Raw genomic sequence first — 22,441 nt, 5'->3', positions numbered from 1 at the left:
GAGACGAATCTATTAAGCCTAATTAGTCCATGATTTGACAATGTGTTGCAACAGTAAACATTTGCTAATGATGGATTAATTAGGCTTAATAGATTCGTCTCGCCGGTTAGCCTCCACTTGTGTAATGGGTTTTGTAAATGGTCTACGTTTAATACTCCTAATTAGTATCTAAATATTCGATGTAAGCAAAGGGAACCCAACGCCCCCTAATCTCAACCAGTCTGCCGGAACTCAAAACAGGCCGTCAGACCCCACCATCTTCAATTCTTCACCTGTCATCATTCCATTGGTTCCACGCCGCGCAGAATCCACCGCCGCCATCTTCGACTGCAATAGGGCCCACTTCCACACCGAAGCATCTTGTGCGCGCGTGAGAGAAAATCAACGGACGTGTTACTCGGCTCAGGCCTTGTTTAGTTCCCAATTTGGGAGTGGCAAAATTGGCATTTTGCCATAAATGCGCAACTGTAGCGTTTCGTTTGTATTTGTGAATTATTGTTCAAATATTGACTAATTAGGCTCAAAAGATTCATCTCGCAAAGTACAACAAAACTGTGCAATTAGTTTTTGATTTCGTCTACATTTAGTACTCCATACATGTACCGCAAGTTTGATGTGATGGGAATCTTCTTTTTGCATAGTGTCAAAGTTGGGAGTTTGGAGGGAAATAAACATGGCCTCAATTGACCCCGCGGCCTGCCTTGCCCCTGGTTTCTGATGAACAAGAAAATCAATTGTCCTCAGCCAAGTCCTACAGAATTTGGCTGTTGGTACTTGGAAACGTGGGAATTGGCAAGAGTCCAGATAGCGAGCTCGACAAGAACTACCAGCCGGACGTCAACGAAAGTCGCGTGCGTGAATCTCAGCCGCAGCGCAACCCGTCAGACCCCACCATCATCTCACCTGTCATAATTCCATTGGTTCCGCACCACGCAGAATCCACCGCTGCCATCTCCGACTGCAAGTGGGCCCCATTTCCACACCGAAGTATCTTGTGCGACCGCCACAAGCCCACAAACTTGCCCGGCCCACACCACAGGGTGGTCCCTACATTGCCCGCCCCACATGTCAGTCAGCGAGTCAACAACTTGAACACATCGTCCGCACATCGATTCGATTCCAGCCGTTAGTATCTAGGCTCTGGCTACCAAACACTTCAAAAAAGGTCGCTCTCCGGAAACTGAACGACTGAAACCACCGCCGCCTCCTCGACCCCTCCGCCTCTTCCCGCGGCCGCCAATGGAGAGCCTCCGCCTCGCCGTCGCCCACCGCCCTCCTCTCCCGGTACCGGCGCCGGGCCACCTCCGCCGCCGCCACCTCCACCGCCTCCCCGCCTCCCTCTCCCTCCCCACCACCTCCCTCTCCCTTCCCTCCCCGCATCACCATCGCCTCTCCGCCGCCCCTCGCCGCGGCCTCCCCCTGCCTCTCCTCGCCTCCCAAGCATCCCATTCTAACCCCGAGCCCGAATCCGCCGGTGCGAAGCTCGTGCCGCTCGTCATCTCCGTCGCCATCGGCCTGGCTGTGCGGTTCCTCGCGCCGCGGCCCGCCGAGGTGAGCCTGCAGGGGTGGCAGCTCCTCTCCATCTTCCTCTCCACTATCGCGGGGCTGGTGCTGGGCCCGCTCCCCGTCGGCGCGTGGGCCTTCCTCGGGCTCACCGCTGCCGTCGCCACGCGCACGCTCCCCTTCACCGCCGCCTTCTCCGCCTTCACCAACGAGGTCATCTGGCTCATCGTCATCTCCTTCTTCTTCGCGCGCGGGTTCGTCAAGACCGGCCTCGGAGACCGCATCGCCACCTACTTTGTCAAGTGGCTCGGGAGCAGCACGCTGGGGCTGTCCTACGGGCTCACCATCAGCGAGGCCTGCATCGCGCCGGCCATGCCCAGCACCACGGCGAGGGCTGGGGGCGTGTTCCTGCCCATCATCAAGTCACTATCCCTCTCGGCTGAGAGCAAACCCAACCATCCATCGTCACGAAAGCTCGGATCCTATCTTGTGATGACGCAATTCCAGGTAATTGAGTAATGTAATTAATCAGATCGCATGGGGTCAGTCGATTAACTTGCTTATTGCAACCTTATCATAGACCATATAGATCTTATAGACTGCAGAGACCGTCGATTTCTGATATGTGAATGCACTTGGTTAGTTGGTTACTAATCACCACTAAATTAGGAGTGTTCATTTTCTGAACCTAATTAATTACGGAAATGGTCGATTTATGGTTGTATTGGCCTTGTCAGAGTATGGGTCATGGAGTTAGGAACAAGTAGAAGTTGGAAGCAGAATTTCTTTGTTTCCAGAAAATACTCATAAGACGCCAGTATGATTTACTCCTACCTACCATGATAGGAACCTAAGTCATCTCTGCTCAGCATGATTCACTTCTTCTTTTTTTCTATTCTTTGATGCCTGGGGTTTGCCGCGTGGATGACTATGATGGCATAATGTGACTAGTATATTTTAGGAAACAAGTGATGTGTGCAGTTTTATAATTTAATTATCCTGGCAGAAAGGCTACCTTATTCTACCTTACTCTTAGGTTTTGCTTTCTTGATTCCAAATAGTTTCCACTAGATAATACTTCACTGAAAAGTACGAAATGACTTTAAAACTGTACTCAAATTATAAGACTAATGCAAGAGGTAACTGTAATTCTTCAGGATTGTTGTATTAGCTAGATGCCTACATAATATAAACAGCCCTAGTGCTGAAAAACATCCTTGGTGCATACTGTCTTAGCTTTAATTAAAAGATGGTTGACCTTTTAGTTTAGAAGCGCCTCCTGTCAAGCCAATCACCAAGTCCCATTCTTTTGTAAAATGTCACAAAGTGGGTTGGTAAGTAAGACAGTTTACTGTTTCTTCATGTTGCCTCATAAATTTAGACACGTGTTGCCTTACAAAATCGAGTCACAGAAATTCAATATGTTTTCAAAGTTTAGCAGAATCATCGATTCAGGTCTCACATTCAATGGGTCTGGTAGGAGTTCTCAACCTGTTGTCTCATTGGCAATAGCTCTGGGACCCATATGCGAGCGCAAATAGCAGCAGATCCTCAGGTAGTAATCAATAGGATGCAAATTCTGTAAGTGCCTCTAAATTGAGGAATTCCATTGTTTAAATATGTTCCTTTGCCATCATGGTTATTTGGGTTGATTTCTGTTTACTCATGATAGGTAAGTGTTTATATACTTCCTTTGATATGGTATGCTTGATGTTTCTGTTGCTTTGCAGGCAGCTGGTAACTCAAGTGCTTTATTCCTGACTGCTGCAGCACAAAACTTGTTGTGCTTGAAATTAGCAGAGGAGCTTGGTGTTATTATTGCAAACCCATGGGTATCATGGTTCAAAGCTGCTAGTTTGCCAGCTATTGTTTCTCTGCTTGCGACGCCATATCTGCTATACAAAATCTTTCCCCCTGAAACAAAGGACACCCCTGATGCCCCAGCATTGGCTGCAGAGAAACTGAAGCGCATGGGCCCTGTGACTAAAAACGAATGGGTTATGATTAGCACAATGATTCTTGCAGTCTCCCTATGGGTGTTTGGGTAAGTTAAGCCATGCCCAAAGAAAATCATCTCATAATAAGATAAAAGATCTGCATGGACTTTAGCCAGCACTTCCTATATGATTTTGTTACATTTATCATGGGATTGTCAGATGAATCATGAAAGCAGCATAATTGTTTTATTGTTGTATCATTAAGTTGCCATAGCGAATTAATTCATATAATCCTGTTCCTATTCTTTCTTTCTGCTTTTCCTTGCTTGCTTGTGAGGATTTCAGCATTCCTTTTCTTTTTCTTTTTGAGATACCTAGTTTAGCATGTGGAAACTTTATCCTTTTCCATTGCAATCTCTGAAGGTGGTGTGGTTCAACATTGTCGAGAAAAGTTTCTCTTATTCAATGTTTAAGATGTAGTGTAGTGGTAAGGTCTCCAGTTGAGGGAGACACCAACCAGGGTTCAAATCTTGGTGGTAGAAAAGAAAACCTCGCTGGCAACCCGAAAAATAGTGGCAGGGTGCCGGCTTGTGGCACCTGTGGGTTGGTTTGGGCCCTCCTACCAGGGGGTAGTTGCAGTGGTCGCGGTCGCCAACCTAGTGGGTCGCGGTAGTCCCAGGTTACGGTGCAGCCCTATAGGGTGAAGCTGGGGTTCGGGGGTTTTCTCGGCCGGCTTGGCTTTTCTTTCTTAGTGCAATGCCATGGGGTGGTCTTTCCCCCACCGGTCGAGTTTTTTTTATTTTATGTTTAAGATGTTTGCACGGAAACAACAATTAATCTCCAGGATAAATAGACATTTATATATCTGGTTTCTGCTTTTGATGACATAACATTTTATTGGTTTATCTCTGGAGATCATCTTCATCTGTATCCATCATTACATGCTCAAATACTTGGTAAATCATTTTTATTCATTAAAGTGATGAAATTAGTAATTTACTAATTAGGTAAAGTGCTTCAGCAATGTTACATACATTGTGCCACCGAAATAGTACTTGATAGTTTTGTTTTTTTCCCTTTATTGTGATGGATAGCTATATGACCTATTGCACAATCTCTGTGCAGGGATGCTATCGGTGTATCTAGTGTTGTGGCTGCAATGCTTGGGCTCTCCATTCTTCTCCTGCTCGGTGTGCTAGACTGGGATGATTGCTTGAATGAAAAATCAGCATGGGATACATTGGCTTGGTTTGCAGTTCTGGTTGGAATGGCAGCGCAACTCACTAACCTGGGAATTGTTTCTTGGATGTCAAGCTGTGTTGCCAAGCTACTTCAGTCTTTCTCATTGAGTTGGCCAGCAGCATTTTGTGTTCTTGAGGCCTCCTACTTCCTGATCCACTATCTATTTGCAAGCCAAACTGGACATGTTGGAGCCTTATACTCAGCATTTCTGGCTATGCATATAGCAGCAGGCGTTCCTCGTGCGCTGTCAGCACTTGCTTTGGCATTCAACACAAATCTGTTCGGCGCACTAACTCACTATAGTAGTGGACAGGCTGCAGTATACTTTGGAGGTAATTCAAATTTAAAATAGATTGTTATCCGTTAGCTCCCATTACTGACCCTGGCAATTGAATTCTCTGTTTGTTTCCCTCTCATTTGCACACAGGATCTGGTAAACAACAATATCATGAAGAAAAAAAATACACTTTCACAAAGCATACTATAGAATAGATTGAGATAATCAATTATTTTAAGTGTCCCTTCTTGTATATTAAATCCTTTGAAACTGGATTTGCACACAGGATCTGGTAAATAACAATATCATGAAGAAGAAAAAATACACTTTTAGAAAGAATACTATAGAATAGATTGAGATAATCAATTATTTTAAGTGTCCCTTCTTTTGTATATTACAAGCCTTTGAAACTGGTATGCCAATTAACCTGTTTGCTTTCATTCTGCAGCGGGGTATCTTGATCTTCCAGATGTTTTCAGGCTTGGTTTCGTAACAGCCTTGGTTAACACGTTGATCTGGGGAGTTATTGGAACCATCTGGTGGAAATTTTTGGGCCTCTACTGACAGCAACTTCCATGTAAGTTGATCAAATCTTTCCTTTGCTGATCGACAAATTGCTCTTCCTCATGGTTTGGAAGGAAAAGAGCATAATGACAGAACAGCGACCGTTCATGCTGGTAAGCTTTCGTTGAAGTGATCAGCACCATGGAGTTGTCTCAGGCTGCTATGCCCGTCCTGTTTCTCCATCTTGTACAGTTCCTCAGTTTTCTCATAAATCTAAGTTGGCCCGGAAATGGTTTTGTGGAAAGCTTGCTGAGTCAATTTTGCTGCAGTATGTTTGTTGTTAGTACTTAATCTCCGCTATGTAAATTTTGGGCAGCTGCATTGAAACAGTATACAGCATTGCAGCCTTGGGGCTCTCATTGTCCGTTGCCTCCATTTTACAGCTCTTTTATACCAAAGGCTTTTTGGCCCTGCTTTATTATGAAAGCAAACAGAGTATGCTGGGGATACCAGCTTTCAACGGAGTTTTACATCATACTTCTAGCTGAACAATTTAGAGTCCTGCCCGTCTCAACTCCCTCTAAACTAAGAAACTAACAGAACCACACCAAAAAAATTTATAACAAAAGGTGCCATCGGGAAAATATTAGCATTTGTAAAAAAAAATTCTAATGGGCCAGAGGCCCCAGAATGAGCAATTGAGCATCCAGTGTCCTTCGCCGTGGCCTGCAGCCTCACAATCTCTTGAATTCCTCCACTCTAGTTGGGACCGTTCGCACTGAAAAACTTCCCTACTGACGGTCCAAACAAACCTAGCTGCCTACAGGGCAATAGAAGATGATGTGATCAGTGGTTTCAGGTAGCCCACGCATCTTGTGCTCCAGATCTCCTGGCCAGTTTTTCTTGTTGCGTTCCTCAGCCGATTGGATTCTGTCCATATATACCAGCCATATGAAGATACTGATTTTTAGTGTCAGCCCTCAACTCTTGATTGATCACCAGGGCCGGGAAGCATCATCTCTCTATATAAGGATGTCCATTTTTGGCGGAGCCATGATTTGAAAGTTGGGTATTCCCGTCTAACAAAAAAAAAAGTTCACAGTAAAAAATCCACAGTTCACATTATGTCAAATTGTCAATACTGATAATCGAAGAAATAAAAGTACAAATTATTCAACTCTAAGATAATCATGAAACAAAGCAAAGTTACAAAATACATAAGGCCCCGTTTGGATCATTGGAATTGAATTCCATCCTAATAATCATAATTTAGACACAAATTAATTAAGTTAATATAATTGTATGTGGAATATAGTTGTATATTATAGCTGGTTATATGGGAGAGATACTTATATGCTGCACTTTTACTATAGAGAAGCGAGTCCAAGAGCGTGCTATAAGAATTGAATTCCATTCTAATAACTATAATCTATAGAATCAATTTCCATCTCCCACCCCATGAATTTAAGATAGGCTTATATCTAAACTTTAGAAAGTTGTGGAATGCCACATTCCAACATAAATTAGCCTACTCCATTAAATAGATTCCAATTCCTTCAAAATGAAGAGACCCAAACGGGGCCTAAAGGAAATTACGTGGTAGCTCTAACTTTGTATTTCGGTTCCTTCATGGCTTGGAAGAGTAGCAACTCTGCGTTCCTTTATGACTTGAAAGCGGTTTATAATATCACATTCCTTGACTTTCAAAAAAAACTCACGCTCAATAAATGTGACCAAGCAATCATTCAAGTATTGATCCTCCATCTCCATTTTGAAAGCTCTTCAATCTACAGAATAACACATTAACACTTTCAATCTCTTCAATTTTATTTCTAGTTGGCCTACATACTAGAGAGACTAGAGAGGTCAAATGAGTGCGCGCACGCTGCCGGCAGCCCGCTGCCCCGCTGACTTGCCGCGGCCACGGCCTGTCGCCCCGGGGCCTGGCCCCCTCCCGCGGTCCCGCCGCCCGCCCCTCGCCCTTGGCCTGTCCCGGTCGCCACCTCGTCGGACGTCGCCGGCCGCCAGCCGCCTAGGGTTTGGCTTTGGGGACTGAGCGGTCGCGCGCACGGAGGGAGACGGAGGTAGGGGCCGGGGCGCCGGACTGATGCGTGAATCCTGATGGGGGAGAGGGAGAGCATTTAGTGGACAGTGGCCTTTTGGTCCTTATGGGTGAGTGGGCCGGCCTGGTTGGAGGAGGCGACGCAACTTGGCCGGCCAGAGATCGATCGTTGGACGGTGGGCTGTGCTTGGAACGAGGATTTAGGCCCAGAAGTATATGTATATGTGTATAAGCTTGAAGTATACTTGATTTTTTTTAAAAAAAAGTTGGGTATTCCTGGGAATACAGAGGCATCACTGTAGCTCCGCCCCTGATATTTTTACAGCTTTTAGCCAACTGTTTCTGACAGAACATTGTCGAACTCGTCAACTTGATGGTCGTAGAGGCATTTGCCTGGCCATCTGGATAGCAACATTATTATCTTGGCCGCATTCAGCATCGCTATTACAGTTATACAGGGTTGCTAATGCTACTATTCAGCTCTGTTCTTCCATGGGTTAAGAATAGAAAACACATCATGCTCATCTTGGGCACAAACAAATGCACGATCTTTCACATATACGTATGTGCATCGCCCTCCATGGACCAATCTTTCCCGCAGCTCCTGGGCCTACGCACCGTGTTCTGGCCATCTGGGCGCCCTACATGGCACGTGACGATGACCGGAAAACCCATTACGCCGGCCGAAACCTAGCGATTCCTTGCGTTCACAGCAACCCCTCTCCACCTCGACGCGGCGACCACCCCCTCCCCGGCATGAGATATTTTGATATTTGACATCCAATTCGTAAGCTTTTCAAGATTTGACACTCATATCACAATGACACGTCGGGTTAGGGTGTCAAATCTTAAAAGCTTGCTAATTCAGGATCAATTCTCGAAACTTCTCCCCCGGCACCGTACCGCCAGTCCACCACGTCGGTGCCGCGCCAGTGGAGACGGAGACGGAGACGGGGACGGTCGTCCAGCTACAGCCCTTCCCCGCCCGCCCGCCCGCCCGGACGCGCGTGGACCACCTGATCATAACCAACTCAAAAGGCATGGTCCCTACGCGCGCCGTGTCGTTTTCCGCCCCTTTCCCACGGACGCGACGGGTGCCGCGCGACGCCACGTCCGTCGGTCCACGCCCACGCCGGGCCGAACGAACCCCCAGCAGCTCCTGTTGCTGGGTGCGATGCGACGCCGAAATATCCTGGGCCGGCGCCGGCGGTCGGCCGGGCGACGCATGTCGGGTCCCGTCGCGTCGCGCTCGCGCATTCATCCGACCCCGCGCGGTGCAGCTGTGGCGGGCCGTGGGTGCGAGCGTGACGCCGACGGGGACGGTCGCCTCCTGTTCCGTGTAGTACGAGTAGGAGGAGGGAGTGACTGTTGGAGCGTCTCTGGAAGTACCGCGATGCGGAGTGGTAGTACGACGCTGTTGATATCGGAAACAGGCTCGGTGGCGGTCGACGCAGCAGAACGCAGCGGGCGTGGGCTGCACGAAGATTCCGTCTCGTCCTGCTTGTTTCACGCTATCGTTATTCTTCGTTATACCTAGCATCGCCTAGGGCGGTGCACCACCTACTAGGTAGTAGCAAGCAAAGCGTAGTAGGCGTTCGTAACGTGTCCGGCCAGGCCTGCCTTCCCACTCGGCGTCCGCAAAAGAACTTCCTCGATCTCCTTTTACTGCGCCCATGCTCGACCACGACAGGCACCCGGAACTCAAAAGCACGGGGGATACGACCGTGACAAACTGATCGGAGCCCGACACGAAATCTGCCGCCCGAAAAGCCTACTAGCTCTTGCGGTTGCGGGTAATGGGAAGCTAACCTAACGCCACTGCGAGCAGATGCCGAGCTCGAACCATCAAAATGGGGAAAAGCAACTTTTGCTCCTGCTGCGATCGATGCCGCGATCTCGACAAGAGAGGAGGGCTTTCCTGCCCGGTTTGACAGCAGCTAGCAACTCGTGCCGGCCGCTCATGCAACAGTAAAGGCGTGGCCGGCCTGTGCAACGCACCGACCGTCAAAAAGACGACGAGCTTTTTTGGCCCCCAGCTCAAGCTCTGAGCTGTGACCTTGACAACAGCTGGGAGAATGGCCGGGAGCCTGCAAAAGGCGGGCGCCGATCGAGCGCGCTTTCTGCTCCTCCGGCCACCCCACCCCCACAGATCGCACAACCGGAGCGCTCAAGCCCCGTGCCCGTGCCCGTGCCCGTGCGTGCGAAAGCGAGAGCCAGACCCCCTCGGCGCGGCACCCCAGCGGTTTTAACCTCTGGTACACCACTCGTTCCTCTCTGACGCTGCTAGAGTGCTAGCTGCTGCTCCATCTGCCGCGCCGCGCCGCGGAGGGGACGGAAAGCGAAAGCGAAAGCATTCGCTTCGACACTCTGCGCTGCGCTGCGCAGGAAGGGAATCCATGCATCCCGTCCGGCCGGCCACTAGCGTTCGGTCTTCGGTGGCGCTAGTGGTGGGTGCGAGTAGGGCACAGGGTTGGTTCGTGCACACAGTGCGTTGTGGATGGATGGACGTGGGGGAGGGAAAAGTGGGGGAGATGGACCAGACCGAACCAGAGCAGAGCAGCTGCAGTGGGCGAGGCGTCCCCAAGGGCCAAGGCCCCAAGCCGGAGCCCCCACGGACCACGGTGTCGCGCATCGCTTTCCTAGGCCGCCATAGGCGGGGGTCGCCGGTGCCTTTCGGGCAGGTGCCGCCCCTGTCTTGGATTGTCGCCGGTCGCCATTCCCTCACCGCCAGCGCCTCGTTCGGGTCTGGACGATTCCCTGTCAGCTCGGAAAGGGTACAGAGGGCTACTACAAAGCAGTGGCCTAACGCGATTGGGGAGATGACTACTCCGGGGCAGGGCACGTAGCTCGAGCGTACCACAAAGACAGGGTCCCGGTCTTTGAATATGTCCGGGGGGGTTCAACGGACGCATGTGGCGTACCTGAATAGGGCACTGTGCGCACGTACCATTTCGCTCTCCACTGCCGTGAACCTTCTGGAAAGATGAGTCACGTTCCAATTTAACGGATCCTCCTAAAGTGAAACAACATCTCAAAAACACAAGGGAAACATCATCTCACAAAGAAAGATCTACCAGTGGCAGGTGAGTCCACGCACGTAGAGGACACGCACCTTCATCAATTGAATACCCGCTAGCTTGTTTCTTCCTTCTCATGGCCCCCTTACGCATACTGTACTTCTATCGGAGCACGAACATGTGCCGGACTGGAATCTCGTCCCGGAACACGGCTCGGTTCCTGGTTTTCTTCGTCTTTTTCCGCGAGTTCACCTTTGGTCCCCGGTCCTCTCCTGCTGCAAGCAAGGGCCGCTGCCCGCTGCTGCTGTTACTGTGCCTGGACGTTACCGCACGGCACCACAGTGGCACAGCCCAGAGTAAAATCCAATGACATTCACTTTTTGCAGTTTTGCTGCCCTTCTTTTGTCTTCCGTTCCCCACCGCGGTTCTCGCCGTGAAATTCAAGAAATCCCCGCTGCGCTGAGCGTGGCCGCGTGTGTCCAAGAGAGTACCAACTCCATCGAGTCCCGGGCTCCCGGCCACGGGCCACGCCCACACCCACTGCCCACTGGTGACGGGCGAAGTGGCGGCTTTTCGGGAAGAAAACGAGCCTGGTGACGAAACCCAGGAGGGTCGCCTGATCGCCGCTGCCAGGACAACCAACCACGTCGCGAAGAAAAGATCTCCGCCCCGGCACCACTGAAACTTTCGCAGATATACGAGAAACGGACGGTGAACCTGCGTAGAGGTGAGCACCGTCGTTCCTGGGACCACGATCCCATTCCCATGTGTCGGCTAGCGGGTAGCCATACGTAGCCGTAGCCCCAGGCCTAGCACGCGTACGGTTACACGCCTACACGCACCGGCGCGCTTGCGCAGGTAGCCAGCAGCACCGGCGCTAGAGTCTACTGTACATCAAGGCATCAGCAGCATCCCGCCCGCGCGCGACGTGAGCGGCGAGCCTGGCCGAGCAAAAAGACGCGTAGCCGAGCTGATGCCGCGGGGCGGCGGGGACCATCGCGGCCTGCCGCGTCGCGCTCGCGCCCGGCGCCTGCCCGCCCGGGCCCGGCTGCTCTACTCTGATCGATCAGACTGCTCTGCGCGAGCCGGGATGCATGCGCGCACGTCACCGGCAGGCACAGCGCGTCCCCCCAAACTCTGTTCCGCCCAATAACTACGATGCAGGCGGCTGGCTACCCTTACGAGAGCGCCAGTGCTCAGCGATAGGGTTGTTGCGGCAGCTTGTTGCAAGTTGGGTCAGTTTTGGTGGGCACGCTTTCTGCGTTCGAGTTACGCGCAACGCAAAAGCTTGTGCGTAGCACGTACGAGATGCGAACCAGGGGAGAGCCGTGTCGGGTATCCCGTGGCGCGCGCCACCAGCCCACGACGAGCCTGGTACGGTGAACGTTGCTTCAATTCTTGCTTGCCGCATGGGCACCGTCCGCTGACCGCACACACGAAAAAATATCAGACGGCGTGCGCGGCCATCCGCGGCCGGAAGAGGCATGCTTTGCGTTTGCGTGGTAGGCTCAGGCCGTGTTTAGTTGGGGAATTTGGGAGGTGCCAAATTACTGTTACAGCACTGTAGCACACTGTAGCGTTTCGTTTGTATTTGTGAATTATTGTCCAAATATTGACTAATTAGGCTCAAAAGATTCGTCTCGCAAAGTACAACAAAACTGTGCAATTAGTTTTTAATTTCATCTACATTTAGTACTCCATGCATGTACCGCAAGTTTGATGTGATGGGGAATCTTCTTTTTGCATAGTGTCAAAGTTGGGAGTTGGGAGTACCTAAACATGGCCTCATGCGTGCACGCACGCACGGTGAGGAACGGCAGCCAGGTCGCAGCCTCGCAGGGCATGGCAAAAGTCGAGCGAGGTGCGCACGCAAGTTGCTCCCGTTGGGAGCAGAAAGCCTGCGAGAGAGACTGAGACCGTGAGCACCCTGGCAACGAGTCCCATCACCGCGACACCACCATGGTCTGTTCCGGAATCCCACGCCACGGGCTCCGAGCGGATCCCTTGTCCGCTCCGGCAGAAGCAAACGTCGCACGCCCAGCAGGTGCTGCCGCGGTGCCCCGCCGTGTGGGACGGACCCGAGGGACCGGACATCTGATGACACCTTCTGCTGCTAGCTGCGGCTTGGTACGGCGGCGATCGATGGAGGTGTGAGCCTGTGGAGCGCCTGTGACTGCGAGATCGACGGAAATGTCCCCATGTGTCTCAGGCCAACAGCGCGGGCTACCTGCTCCCTCTCCTATCTGCCGGCCTTTGGCATGTCGTCGTCACCCGTCGCGCCGATCACCATCGCGGCATGGATGTCGGCACGCGGTGCCTCGCTCGCGTTCTTTCTCGATCCCTTTGGCCGTGCCGGTCCGCGCACGCGATTCGCCGGGCGACGGGCGACCGTGAGGCGATCACACGTTAACACGTCCTACCTCCGTTCTTAATGGATAACACCGTTGACTTTTTTTCACTATTCATCTTTTCTACAAATATTTTTACAAATAGATAAATTTACAAGTTAATGGTCTTATCTATTTAAGAACGGAGGGAGTATATCTTCGAGGTGATACAAATGCGCATGTGGCGAGACCTGACGTGGAGTATATGCGTAGCACATACTGAATTTGAGTGACCGTGCAACTAGCGATGAGTGTTCTGTTCCACGGACTAAAGGTTAGTTCATGTTACATCAAATGTTTAGATACTAATTAGGAGGAATAAACATAAGCTAATTATAAAACCAATTGCACAGATAGAGTCTAATTTGCGAGACGAATCTATTAAGCCTAATTAATTCATGATTAACACATATTTACTGTAGCATCACATTGTCAAATCATGAACTAATTAGACTTAATAGATTTGTCTCGCTAATTAACCTCCATCTATGCAATTAGTTTTATAATTACTCTATGTTTAATACTCCTAATTAGTATCTAAACATTCGATGTGATAGAACTAAACTTTAATCCGTGGAACCAAATACCCCTGGCATACTCTGCTCTTTAGTTAGACACCATCAAGGGAAAGACGTGTGGTACGCTGATGCCTTGCTATATATAGCGTCGTAGGCTCGTAGCCGGGCCGACCATACGCGAGAGTAACTTTGCCCGCACGTACTACTAGATGGTGCACCTTTTGTGCGCGCAGTGCAGTAGCTGAGATGTATCTTTCACCGCATCCTGCGCAACTTGCGTCTTCCCAGTTTCGTCCCAGTCTCGAAGCACTTGAACAAAGCTTTACCAGATGAGTTACGTACGCATGAGGATCGAGACACAAACCGCGAGCCGCTACTGCTAATCCCGGGGCGGTAGCACACCTGATCGATGAAAACAGTATAGAGTACAACAAAACCCTGACCGACAGAAGTGCGCCATGACTGAACTGAAGCCTCGCCACCACTCGCACGACCAACATTTCAAAATCGTCACTAAACGCGTCCCTCACCATTTTCATTCCCCCTCCTCCGTGTCTTCTTCGGACGCAAACATTCACGTACGTCACCAACGCAAAAAATGCGACACGGGCCAATGGAACATCCAAGGGATTCCCAGCTTTCGCGACGCGTCGCTGTCGCGGGACGAATTGTATAGCCTCACCCGCCGATTTTAAAAACGGGGGACATTTTGCGTCCAAGGATTCGCGGGGGATTTGGGGAGGTTAGAATATGCAACTGGGTGCTGGTTGAACAAAAAGAAATGGGGGGAAGGACGTACCAAAAGGCGCGACCGCTAGCTTTCCTCCACCGGCGATCGACGAGCGAGCCGATTGAAAACGATTTGGGTCGCTGTTTCTGCTGAAACGGGGCCGAAATATGCTGTGATTATCGATGGTATTTTTATCCCAGCTAGCAGCTACGACAGTCGGAGCGAGCCCTCTTTGTGTGTCTCTGCCCGGCCATGCATCGAACTTGTGCAGGACTTGATCGGTGGAGTCGCGGTGGCTGCGTGCTGGAGGTCGGATCGGCGCGGACAAACATGAGAAGTGAAATGCGAATTGACAGCGTCAGGGTGAAGGGCTCAAGGAGCGAAGTGCAAAATGATTTTACTCCCAATCCCTTTTTTGAAATATGTTCAGCACTCCTCCGTGTCCATTTCCCAGAAAGCTGCCCCGCCGTATGATTTGGCTTTTACCGGGCCTGCCTTTTGATCCCCCCGACCAATGGAAGCGAGCCGCCGCTGCCCGCTGCGAAAATCCCCGCCTGCGGCCCTGCCGCCGCGCGCCCCGCGCCCCCGCCCCGTTGCCGCGGCTGGCGCGCTGAACCGGCACCGCGCGCCGAATTCTCGCGCCCACGCGCGTCGCGCACGTACAACTAGGACCCCACCGGCCACCACCGGCGCTGATCGCCTCGCGCTGCTCACGCTGCGTCGCTGCCGGCTGCCGGGCCTGCCGCTGGGTGGGGTGTCGTTCGCTGACGCCGGCCCCGGCCGCCTGCTGCCGTGCCTGCCCGCTTGCTTCCGGCTTTGCTTCGTCGATCACTCGATCTGTTCAACTCGCTTCATGGGCGTGTCATGAGCTTGACCACCGCTTCTCGTTTTTAGGAATAGGAATAGTGGGGGAAAAAAGACAGTGGGATGACGTTCACAATTTGGTTGTAACGTAAAACAAGAGGTAACAAAAAACAACCCAAAGATCCGTGCAACGGTAGAAATTCCAGTTCAGAGTGAAACCGTGCGATGCCAGGCGAAAACCAGCTATCTAGTGGGCTGTAACTCCGTAAGTGTAACGTATGGTATGAGCTGTGGATCGCCTTGCACAACATGAATGGACGATGTCAAGTTGAGCAACGATTCTGCGTTCTTCTGGTCGCCTGATCAGGCCCAGACACAACACAACTCATATTATCGTGCACGCCTAGTCCGTTCTTGCTGTGCCTGTGCCGTTGTGCGTGTGCTTGCACACGGTTAACCATGGTCACCCGTTAACCGCACCACCGCCGGGAACTAACCCAGGCTCGGCTTCGGCTCCGAACCCCGAACTCCCTCTTTGCCCCTCTCTCTCTCGCACGCCCTTTATTAACGCAGAGTACAGCACACAGTCTTGCGGGAACTGAAAGGAAACCAAAAAAGAAGCAGCACAGAGAAGGCCTCACTCCACACTCCACTCTTCCCTCCTCTCCTCCCAGTCCCAGCGCTTTCTTGGATCGCGAGAAACTTGGGGAACTTGGCAAATTGTAGGGAACTGTGTCGGCCGGAGCTTGAGGACGTAGACGGGGGTGCATGGTGTTCGCCATGGATCACGGCAGGGAACAGAGACGAGCAGGGAGGCAGCAATGGAGGCGCTCATCCCGGGCTCTGATCCTGTTCTCGCTGTAAGGTATATAGTCGGTGCCCTCTGAATTCCGCTTGGTCGAACTCGCCATGAAGCGGCCACGCGGCGGCAGCCCCTCCCTCCTTCCGGTGGCTAATCCGGACGGTAACTTGCCAGCTTCTTCTATTTTCCTTTTCTTGCGTGATGAATTCATCTTCTTTAAGGGTGATGTTTTGGCGTGCGAAGATTGACGCGTGTGTTGATTGCCAGATGATGGTTACGGCGCGGCTGGGATGATGGAGGCGGAGGGGGACGCGGAGGAGGAGATGATGGCGTGCGGCGGCGGCGGGGAGAAGAAGCGGCGTCTGAGCGCGGAGCAGGTGCGCGCGCTGGAGCGGAGCTTCGAGGTGGAGAACAAGCTGGAGCCGGAGCGCAAGGCGCGGCTGGCGCGCGACCTCGGCCTGCAGCCGCGCCAGGTCGCCGTCTGGTTCCAGAACCGCCGTGCGCGCTGGAAGACCAAGCAGCTCGAGCGCGACTACGCCGCGCTGCGCCACTCCTACGACGCGCTCCGGCACGACCACGACGCGCTCCGCCGCGACAAGGACGCCCTCGTTGCAGAGGTATGTATCGTTGGCCTCATGTTGTTCTAAGCTGCTGCACGACGGCACGAGCACGGCCGAGGCGGCGTTGATTCTTTGCGTGCATAATGGCTGATCCTCTCTTGGTTGGATGTATGAATTGTGTCGCAGATCAAGGAGCTGAAGGCGAAGCTCGGGGACGAGGAGGCGGCGGCGAGCTTCACGTCGGTCAAGGCGGAGCCGGCGGCCTCCGACGGACCGCCGGCCGCGGGTGTGGGGTCGTCCGAGAGCGACTCCAGCGCGGTGCTGAACGACGCGGACGCGCTCGTAACGGAGGCGCCGGTGCCGGAGGTACAGGGGACTCTCCTTCCCACGCCCGCCGCGGCCGCGGGCGCCGGAGCCGCCGGGAACCACGGCGGGGTGTTCTTCCACGGGAACTTCCTGAAGGTGGAGGAGGACGAGACGGGGTTCCTGGACGACGACGAGCCGTGCGGCGGGTTCTTCGCCGTGGAGCAGCCGCCGCCGATGGCGTGGTGGACCGAGCCCACGGAGCACTGGAACTGAACTGGAGTTGGTGGATGAGGGCGTAGACTTGGGATCTGAGCCGAGACAAGCGGTGGGGGGAATAAAGCATTCGGAGCGAAAGACGGGGGCTATTCTGCAAATTTTGTAAAATGGAGCTTTACCTAGTCCTCTTTTGTCAATGCGCGTATTAGCAGGGTAGTACTAGCAATAAGCAACCTAGAAATCCAGTAAAGAGAATCAAGTTAGTACGGAGTACTTTGTTAACTTTGGACGCTGGGTGCAAAAATGCAAGCAAAAAAACGAGAGAGAAAAATGCAAGATTGAAGAGGATGGAGACAGTGACAGTGAGAAGAGAGGAATGTAGAGGAAGAGCTGTGGGAGGAAACGGCCAACCTGCAGGTCACTGTTGGTGGGCCCGGGGCCACGTGAAAGTCAGGCATTGTTGGCGCCCCCATTGACCGCCGGACCTGGCAGTGACGCCGATCGGCGACGTGAACGTGCCTGGCCGTGCGCTCCCGGTGGCCTCTTCTGCGAAAGCGTTGGCTCCTTTGATCGACCTGCTGTGCTTCTCTGTATCTGATTTGGAACCTTGCCGCTCGCCGTGGAGCGAATTGGCGATCGGTGTCTGTGTGACTGTGTCTTCTCTCGCTCAGGGAGCTCCGATCGAGAAGCAGCACTATCATAGTCAGATGGGAGAGGGCGATCGGTTCCTGTACGAGCCGAGTTTTTGCTACCCTGATTCTACAGTGCTGTCACCGCAGCATATCATCATCCGGTACAGTTGGAGATTCAGAGTTCGTTTTCGTTCGTTCCTCCAAGCCATCGAGTGCAACGGAAAGTTTATGCGATCAGATGGCACGGCATTACGACATGTAGGTCGTATTCCAGCACTTGTTCCATCCAGTGGTACTCGTGACCTTCGGCTGTCGGAATGATTACCAGCACGGAGTAAAATAAGACTTGCAGCCTCCTCGTACCCAGAGTCTCTATAGTTCTATAGACTTCTAGTACCATCACTACGATTCAGCGTGGGCACTTTCAATCAACTTGTCAAAGTTTTATTCATCATTGTTTATGTTTCCCGAAGGAGCAGGATATCTGCAGGACCTGTTCAAATGTTACTGTAGTTTTGATCATTTCGGAGATAGGAGTATTTGAAGGATTCTGTGCCCCTGAGATCAAACTGTTTCCTTGTTCTTTTGTTAAGTTGTTGTGGAGTATGGAGGTGGCGCACTTGGGAGAGTTTGATGAGCCCTAGTTTAAGGGCCGGAAAATTAAAGGTGACAACAGGTATATCCTGAGAATTCGGCTCAAATCAAACTGCTTGCACTTAAAAATGAGCCCACACAATACTACCTTATACCTTATACTACCGTTCGAAAAGGACTCGTACGTAAGGATCCGACGGTTTAGATTAATAGTATACTACTAAAATCTTAAGCTGTAGTATAGGTAGTATGTATAAGTAGTATGGGTATTATAGAGGTATGATTGGAAACATGTAAAATAGCACTAGGTGGACGGTGGAGGTGACGCGGCCGGCGGCAGCGACGCAGCGGCCACTCCCCCGGCCATGCACGTCTTGTAATCCTGTGCCTAGACGCGAGCATGAAATGATCTTGCATGTCGATGGCGGTGGAGACCGGCTAGAGGAACCAAGGTCGACGATGCCAGGCCGACCGCGCCTGACGGGCATGGACTCCGCAAAGTTCTGGAAGAAGACGAGGCGTCAAACGCGTAGGCGGCCACAAGGCCGGCGACTCTATTGCCGTCCTCTGCCCCGAGCACGGCTGCGCCTCACGGCGACGCTAGCGCCTGGTCGGACAGCTGCGCACCATCCGTACCTTGCCGATGGTGTGTGTGCCTGAGAGGTCGACCATGTCCTTGGCAGAGAGGCTGACGTTCCTGAAACTTTTGCACGAAGGTAGCGACGCCGGATGTTGACGCCGGGAGGTTGACGTTGGCGCCCTGAAGGATCACCGTGCGTCCGTCCTTCCGGACGGCCTCTACCTCCCAGCTCGGCGATCAGTGATCATCTAAATGCTTGTGGATGATAATTGCATGCATGTATATATGTGATTATTACCACCACGACGGAGTTACGGGCAGCGATGGCGAGGAGGTCAGCGTAGGAGACTGTCCCGGGCACTCTCGCTCCAGCTCAGCTTTGATGGCGTCGATGACCTCAAAGCCCCTGAGCGAGTTGGCGTTGGGCACGCCCGTCTTCTCGCTGATGAAGAAGGGCGATATGTCGTGCTAATTACAATTTTACCCGTACTAAAAAAAGTCTATACTCTATACTACCACCTGGTAGTATTGTGCACCGTAAAAGACCTCTTAAAGATTGCATTTAGGTCTCAATATACAAACATGCCCAATTACGAGCAGAAACGATATGTGGCCGAAAGAAGTCCCAAACGACCATTGATCATCATTCATCACATCACACATGTTTGTAGGCAGCAAGGCAGCAAAGGAAACCTTATGGCTCATACTGACATGGTCTGATGGTCCCTAAGCCTTGAAGGATATGATATACGCGCTTTGCTTCTCTAGCTACTCATTCAAGGCTGTAGGGCAACCTGTGATATTGGACGACAGTCATCATCTTGCATTTGTGAAATTGTGGTTGGAAGATAAACAGAGCACTGTGTGAAAAAGCGGCATTTTGCTTATAGTTTTAGCTCCTCAGACTGAGCCTTCTTTTAAGGGGAAAAGATGAGGAAAGATAGTATCTAGGTACTATATCAAACTAGATATGCTAAGAAACTGAATTTAAATCTCACCAATACAAACACATGCCCTATAAAAATAACAAGCAAAATACATGTGGTCAAAAAGTTCCAAATCATACTTGATTGCCACACTTGTCTGGAACCAGAAAGGCAGCATGGAAACCTTAAGGCTGACACTGACTTGCTCAATCAAACTATAAAGTGGATGCCCCTGTTTCTATATCCAGGGCTCCCTCTATCCACAAATATAAGAAAGAGAAGAGCATGGAAACTTCAAGTTTGTCGCAAGTCAAATTATATCAAGTTTGATCAAATTGATAGAGAAGAGCATTAACATCTATTTATCACATTAAACAAGTAAACTATGAAAATATATTTCATAATGAATCTAATGATACTCATTTGATATCATGGTATTATTTGTCTTTTCTATAATCTTGACAAACTCAAGAATAGTTGAGTCAGAACAACTCAGAAATCCTTATATTTGTGGCGAAGGGAGTGTATTTTAAAGTTGATTAGGTCTAGTGCCTCAATCGCTCGCTCCTCGAAATTCGGTCTTAAGTCATTTTCTTGCATTTGTGACGGCGAGATCAAGATAGCAAGACGCTAATTTGTGGTATATCTGCTTCTGGCCAGCATGGTCGGCAAGACACCGAATGGACTGCTCGAGGTCCGGCCATATGTTTCTTCATAACGAGATGACAGCATGACCTCTAGTGTTCAGTTGACTAACCGAGGCATTAAGACATGATACAAGTACATGTGACGACGTCTATGTGCCGACGGACGAGCGAGACCTGAGTTACAGCCACACGAGTGGAGAAGGATCAGGCCTATGAAAACAAGATACGTTAGGAGAATCTGTGGCATGTAGTGCCCCACGAATTGAGATTAGAAGAAACTAAATCTTGTGGCCAGTTTTTAACTCCAGCTCGTGATGATTCAGGATCAGGACGGTTCGTGACTTCGTGTGTACCTTGTGATGATAGACATTGTGGTGTCTTCATCTCTCCATCAGTCACTGATCAGCTAGACGGACATGTATATGGCGGGCATCCACCACGTAACTGTCAATGATGGAAACCATATGTGGCTTTCTCAATTTAAAAATGCGCGCGCGTGGAGCACGGTTGTAAATAAAGATGCTGAAGTGACTCGCGTATTTACTATGAGTATATATACTTCTCTGTAGGCCACATGTACCATACGTGATGTACGTGGAAGAAGCCACGAGCTTACGAAGGATGAGGATATGATGGCTTTGCGAGCTTTGCAACAGCAGCGCTATCAAATAAATATTAACTTTTTTTAAAATGTTGCTATCACATAAATGTAGAAATCGACGTGATAGAGAGGTAGAGATACCAGTGTGTTGAATACAGTTTGCGTTATCTGACTTGGTTTCCAACCATTATTACTCTGCAATCCTAGCTGCCTGAGTACATGATATGTATCACTTCGGCAACCTATCCAAATCTTCATCCAAGTTCAATGGACAATGGCCAGCAGTATGTATGGAGACAATTGGCATCTCCACATCTGGCTACTTGGCCTATAAATTATTCTGGAAACATTAATACATGCCATGCAGCAATATTGCACAAAATGGGAGCACGAATCGTATGAGCAGTGGTTGTAGGAGACGCGGGCGTACCCAGGCGGCGGGTCCCGGGGGCTGACTCTGCTCGGAAGCAAGAGCTGGCAGCTGCAGCCTGCGTGACGCGGAGACGGGACACGGCGGAGGCGCTGCGGGTTCGTCCTGACGCGAAGGCGAGGCGGCACACGACTCCATGAAGTGTGGAACGTGGAAAGGAGCTCTGTCGTGGGCGTCCGATGCCGCATGCCGGGGGCAATCGGACCGCTTTGGCAGGGAGGCCTGGGTCTCCTATATGAGACGGGCCCGTATGGGATTACCGGGCCGAGAAATCATGCAGAAAGACGGGGAGGGAAAAACGAACGAAGAAGCAGCGGAGCCGCGTGGGCCAAGCCCGCGAGTCTCGTGCATGGGCGTGGACCGTGCAGCGGGCTCTGGTGGTCTCTGCCGTCAGAGAGAGAGAGAGACACGATCATTTTGTTCTCTACTCGTTTCAGTGTTTCACTCCCTCCCTTTCAGTGTTGCACGGAGGCATTGACGCACCCCACCTCTCGACGAGCCGATCCGGCGCACCGGGTCCACGCGAGTTGGCTCCCAACTTCCAAGTGGGCCGGATGGCTCACTCACTCGAGCAGTCAAACGGTACGACCAGATGAGGCCGTGCCCTGCGCGTTCAGAAGCTAGTAAGCTGTAAACGTCGCTGCCTGCCCTGCCGGTCTGACTCCTCCATAGCCGCACGGCCACAGCGTACCGTAGAGTTGTTGCCGCGGGAGGAAAACACGGCGTGAAACGAAGAAAACGAGCGCTCGGCTTTGACGCGATCATCGAGTTGGGGGGCCAGCATCTTTGGTGGTATCTTCTTTGCGTCCCCTTTTTCCCGCTTTCCTTTTCATCTGATTTGACTTGCGCTCGGCTAAATTTTTTCTTCGTAGTGGATACAGGGGGCGCGTCGGCTTTTGGTAAAGTACAAACCAGTCGCCTTCCTCATGCTTTTGATCCATCGCCATTCGCCACCACCGAGCTTTGACGGATTGCAAAAGCTGTGCCTGTGGCCAGCGCGCGGTTCCACGCCAAGCGTGCGATCCGTGTCATCTTCCCCGTGCCGGCGGCGCCACACGAGTGCCACTGTGCCAGTCACTAGGCCGCCGCTCCTGGTAGTTCAGGTGCCGGTGACTGAGGAGGTCCGGCTCCGGCCAACTGCCAGCAGCGGAGCTCCTTCGTCTGCG

The 22,441-nt window shown here is 51.5% G+C and overlaps 2 protein-coding genes across 2 annotated transcripts; both read left to right on the top strand.

Annotated features, from left to right (window-relative positions):
* Positions 1-1,156: 1,156 nt before the first annotated feature.
* Positions 1,157-5,941, top strand: LOC101784786 (dicarboxylate transporter 2.1, chloroplastic). Its single transcript, XM_004957016.3, has 4 exons — positions 1,157-2,010; positions 3,234-3,547; positions 4,566-5,014; positions 5,408-5,941. The coding sequence occupies exons 1-4, from the start codon at positions 1,240-1,242 to the stop codon at positions 5,521-5,523; spliced, it is 1,650 nt and encodes a 549-aa protein (XP_004957073.1). The 5' UTR covers positions 1,157-1,239; the 3' UTR covers positions 5,524-5,941.
* A 9,559-nt stretch (positions 5,942-15,500) lies between these two features.
* LOC101784380 (homeobox-leucine zipper protein HOX4) lies at positions 15,501-17,993 on the top strand. The gene is made up of 3 exons (XM_004957015.2): positions 15,501-15,945; positions 16,051-16,400; positions 16,530-17,993. Exons 1-3 carry the CDS (start codon positions 15,891-15,893, stop codon positions 16,920-16,922), a joined length of 798 nt encoding a protein of 265 aa, XP_004957072.1. The 5' UTR covers positions 15,501-15,890; the 3' UTR covers positions 16,923-17,993.
* The last annotated feature ends 4,448 nt before the right edge of the window (positions 17,994-22,441 follow it).

Source organism: Setaria italica, chromosome II (assembly GCF_000263155.2).
Source record: "Setaria italica strain Yugu1 chromosome II, Setaria_italica_v2.0, whole genome shotgun sequence".
Taxonomy (NCBI): Eukaryota; Viridiplantae; Streptophyta; class Magnoliopsida; order Poales; family Poaceae; genus Setaria; species Setaria italica.
The sequence above is the reverse complement of the archived record's forward strand: the minus strand, read 5'-3'. Positions and strand labels throughout refer to the sequence as shown.

Coding starts and splice junctions, on each gene's coding strand:
- LOC101784786 (XM_004957016.3), top strand. CDS start 1,240: ATGGAGAGCCTCCGCCTCGCCGTCGCCCACCGCCCTCCTCTCCCGGTA. Junction 2,011..3,233: donor TTGTGATGACGCAATTCCAG/GTAATTGAGTAA, acceptor GTTGCTTTGCAG/GCAGCTGGTAACTCAAGTGC. Junction 3,548..4,565: donor GTCTCCCTATGGGTGTTTGG/GTAAGTTAAGCC, acceptor ATCTCTGTGCAG/GGATGCTATCGGTGTATCTA.
- LOC101784380 (XM_004957015.2), top strand. CDS start 15,891: ATGAAGCGGCCACGCGGCGGCAGCCCCTCCCTCCTTCCGGTGGCTAAT. Junction 15,946..16,050: donor TCCGGTGGCTAATCCGGACG/GTAACTTGCCAG, acceptor GTTGATTGCCAG/ATGATGGTTACGGCGCGGCT. Junction 16,401..16,529: donor AGGACGCCCTCGTTGCAGAG/GTATGTATCGTT, acceptor ATTGTGTCGCAG/ATCAAGGAGCTGAAGGCGAA.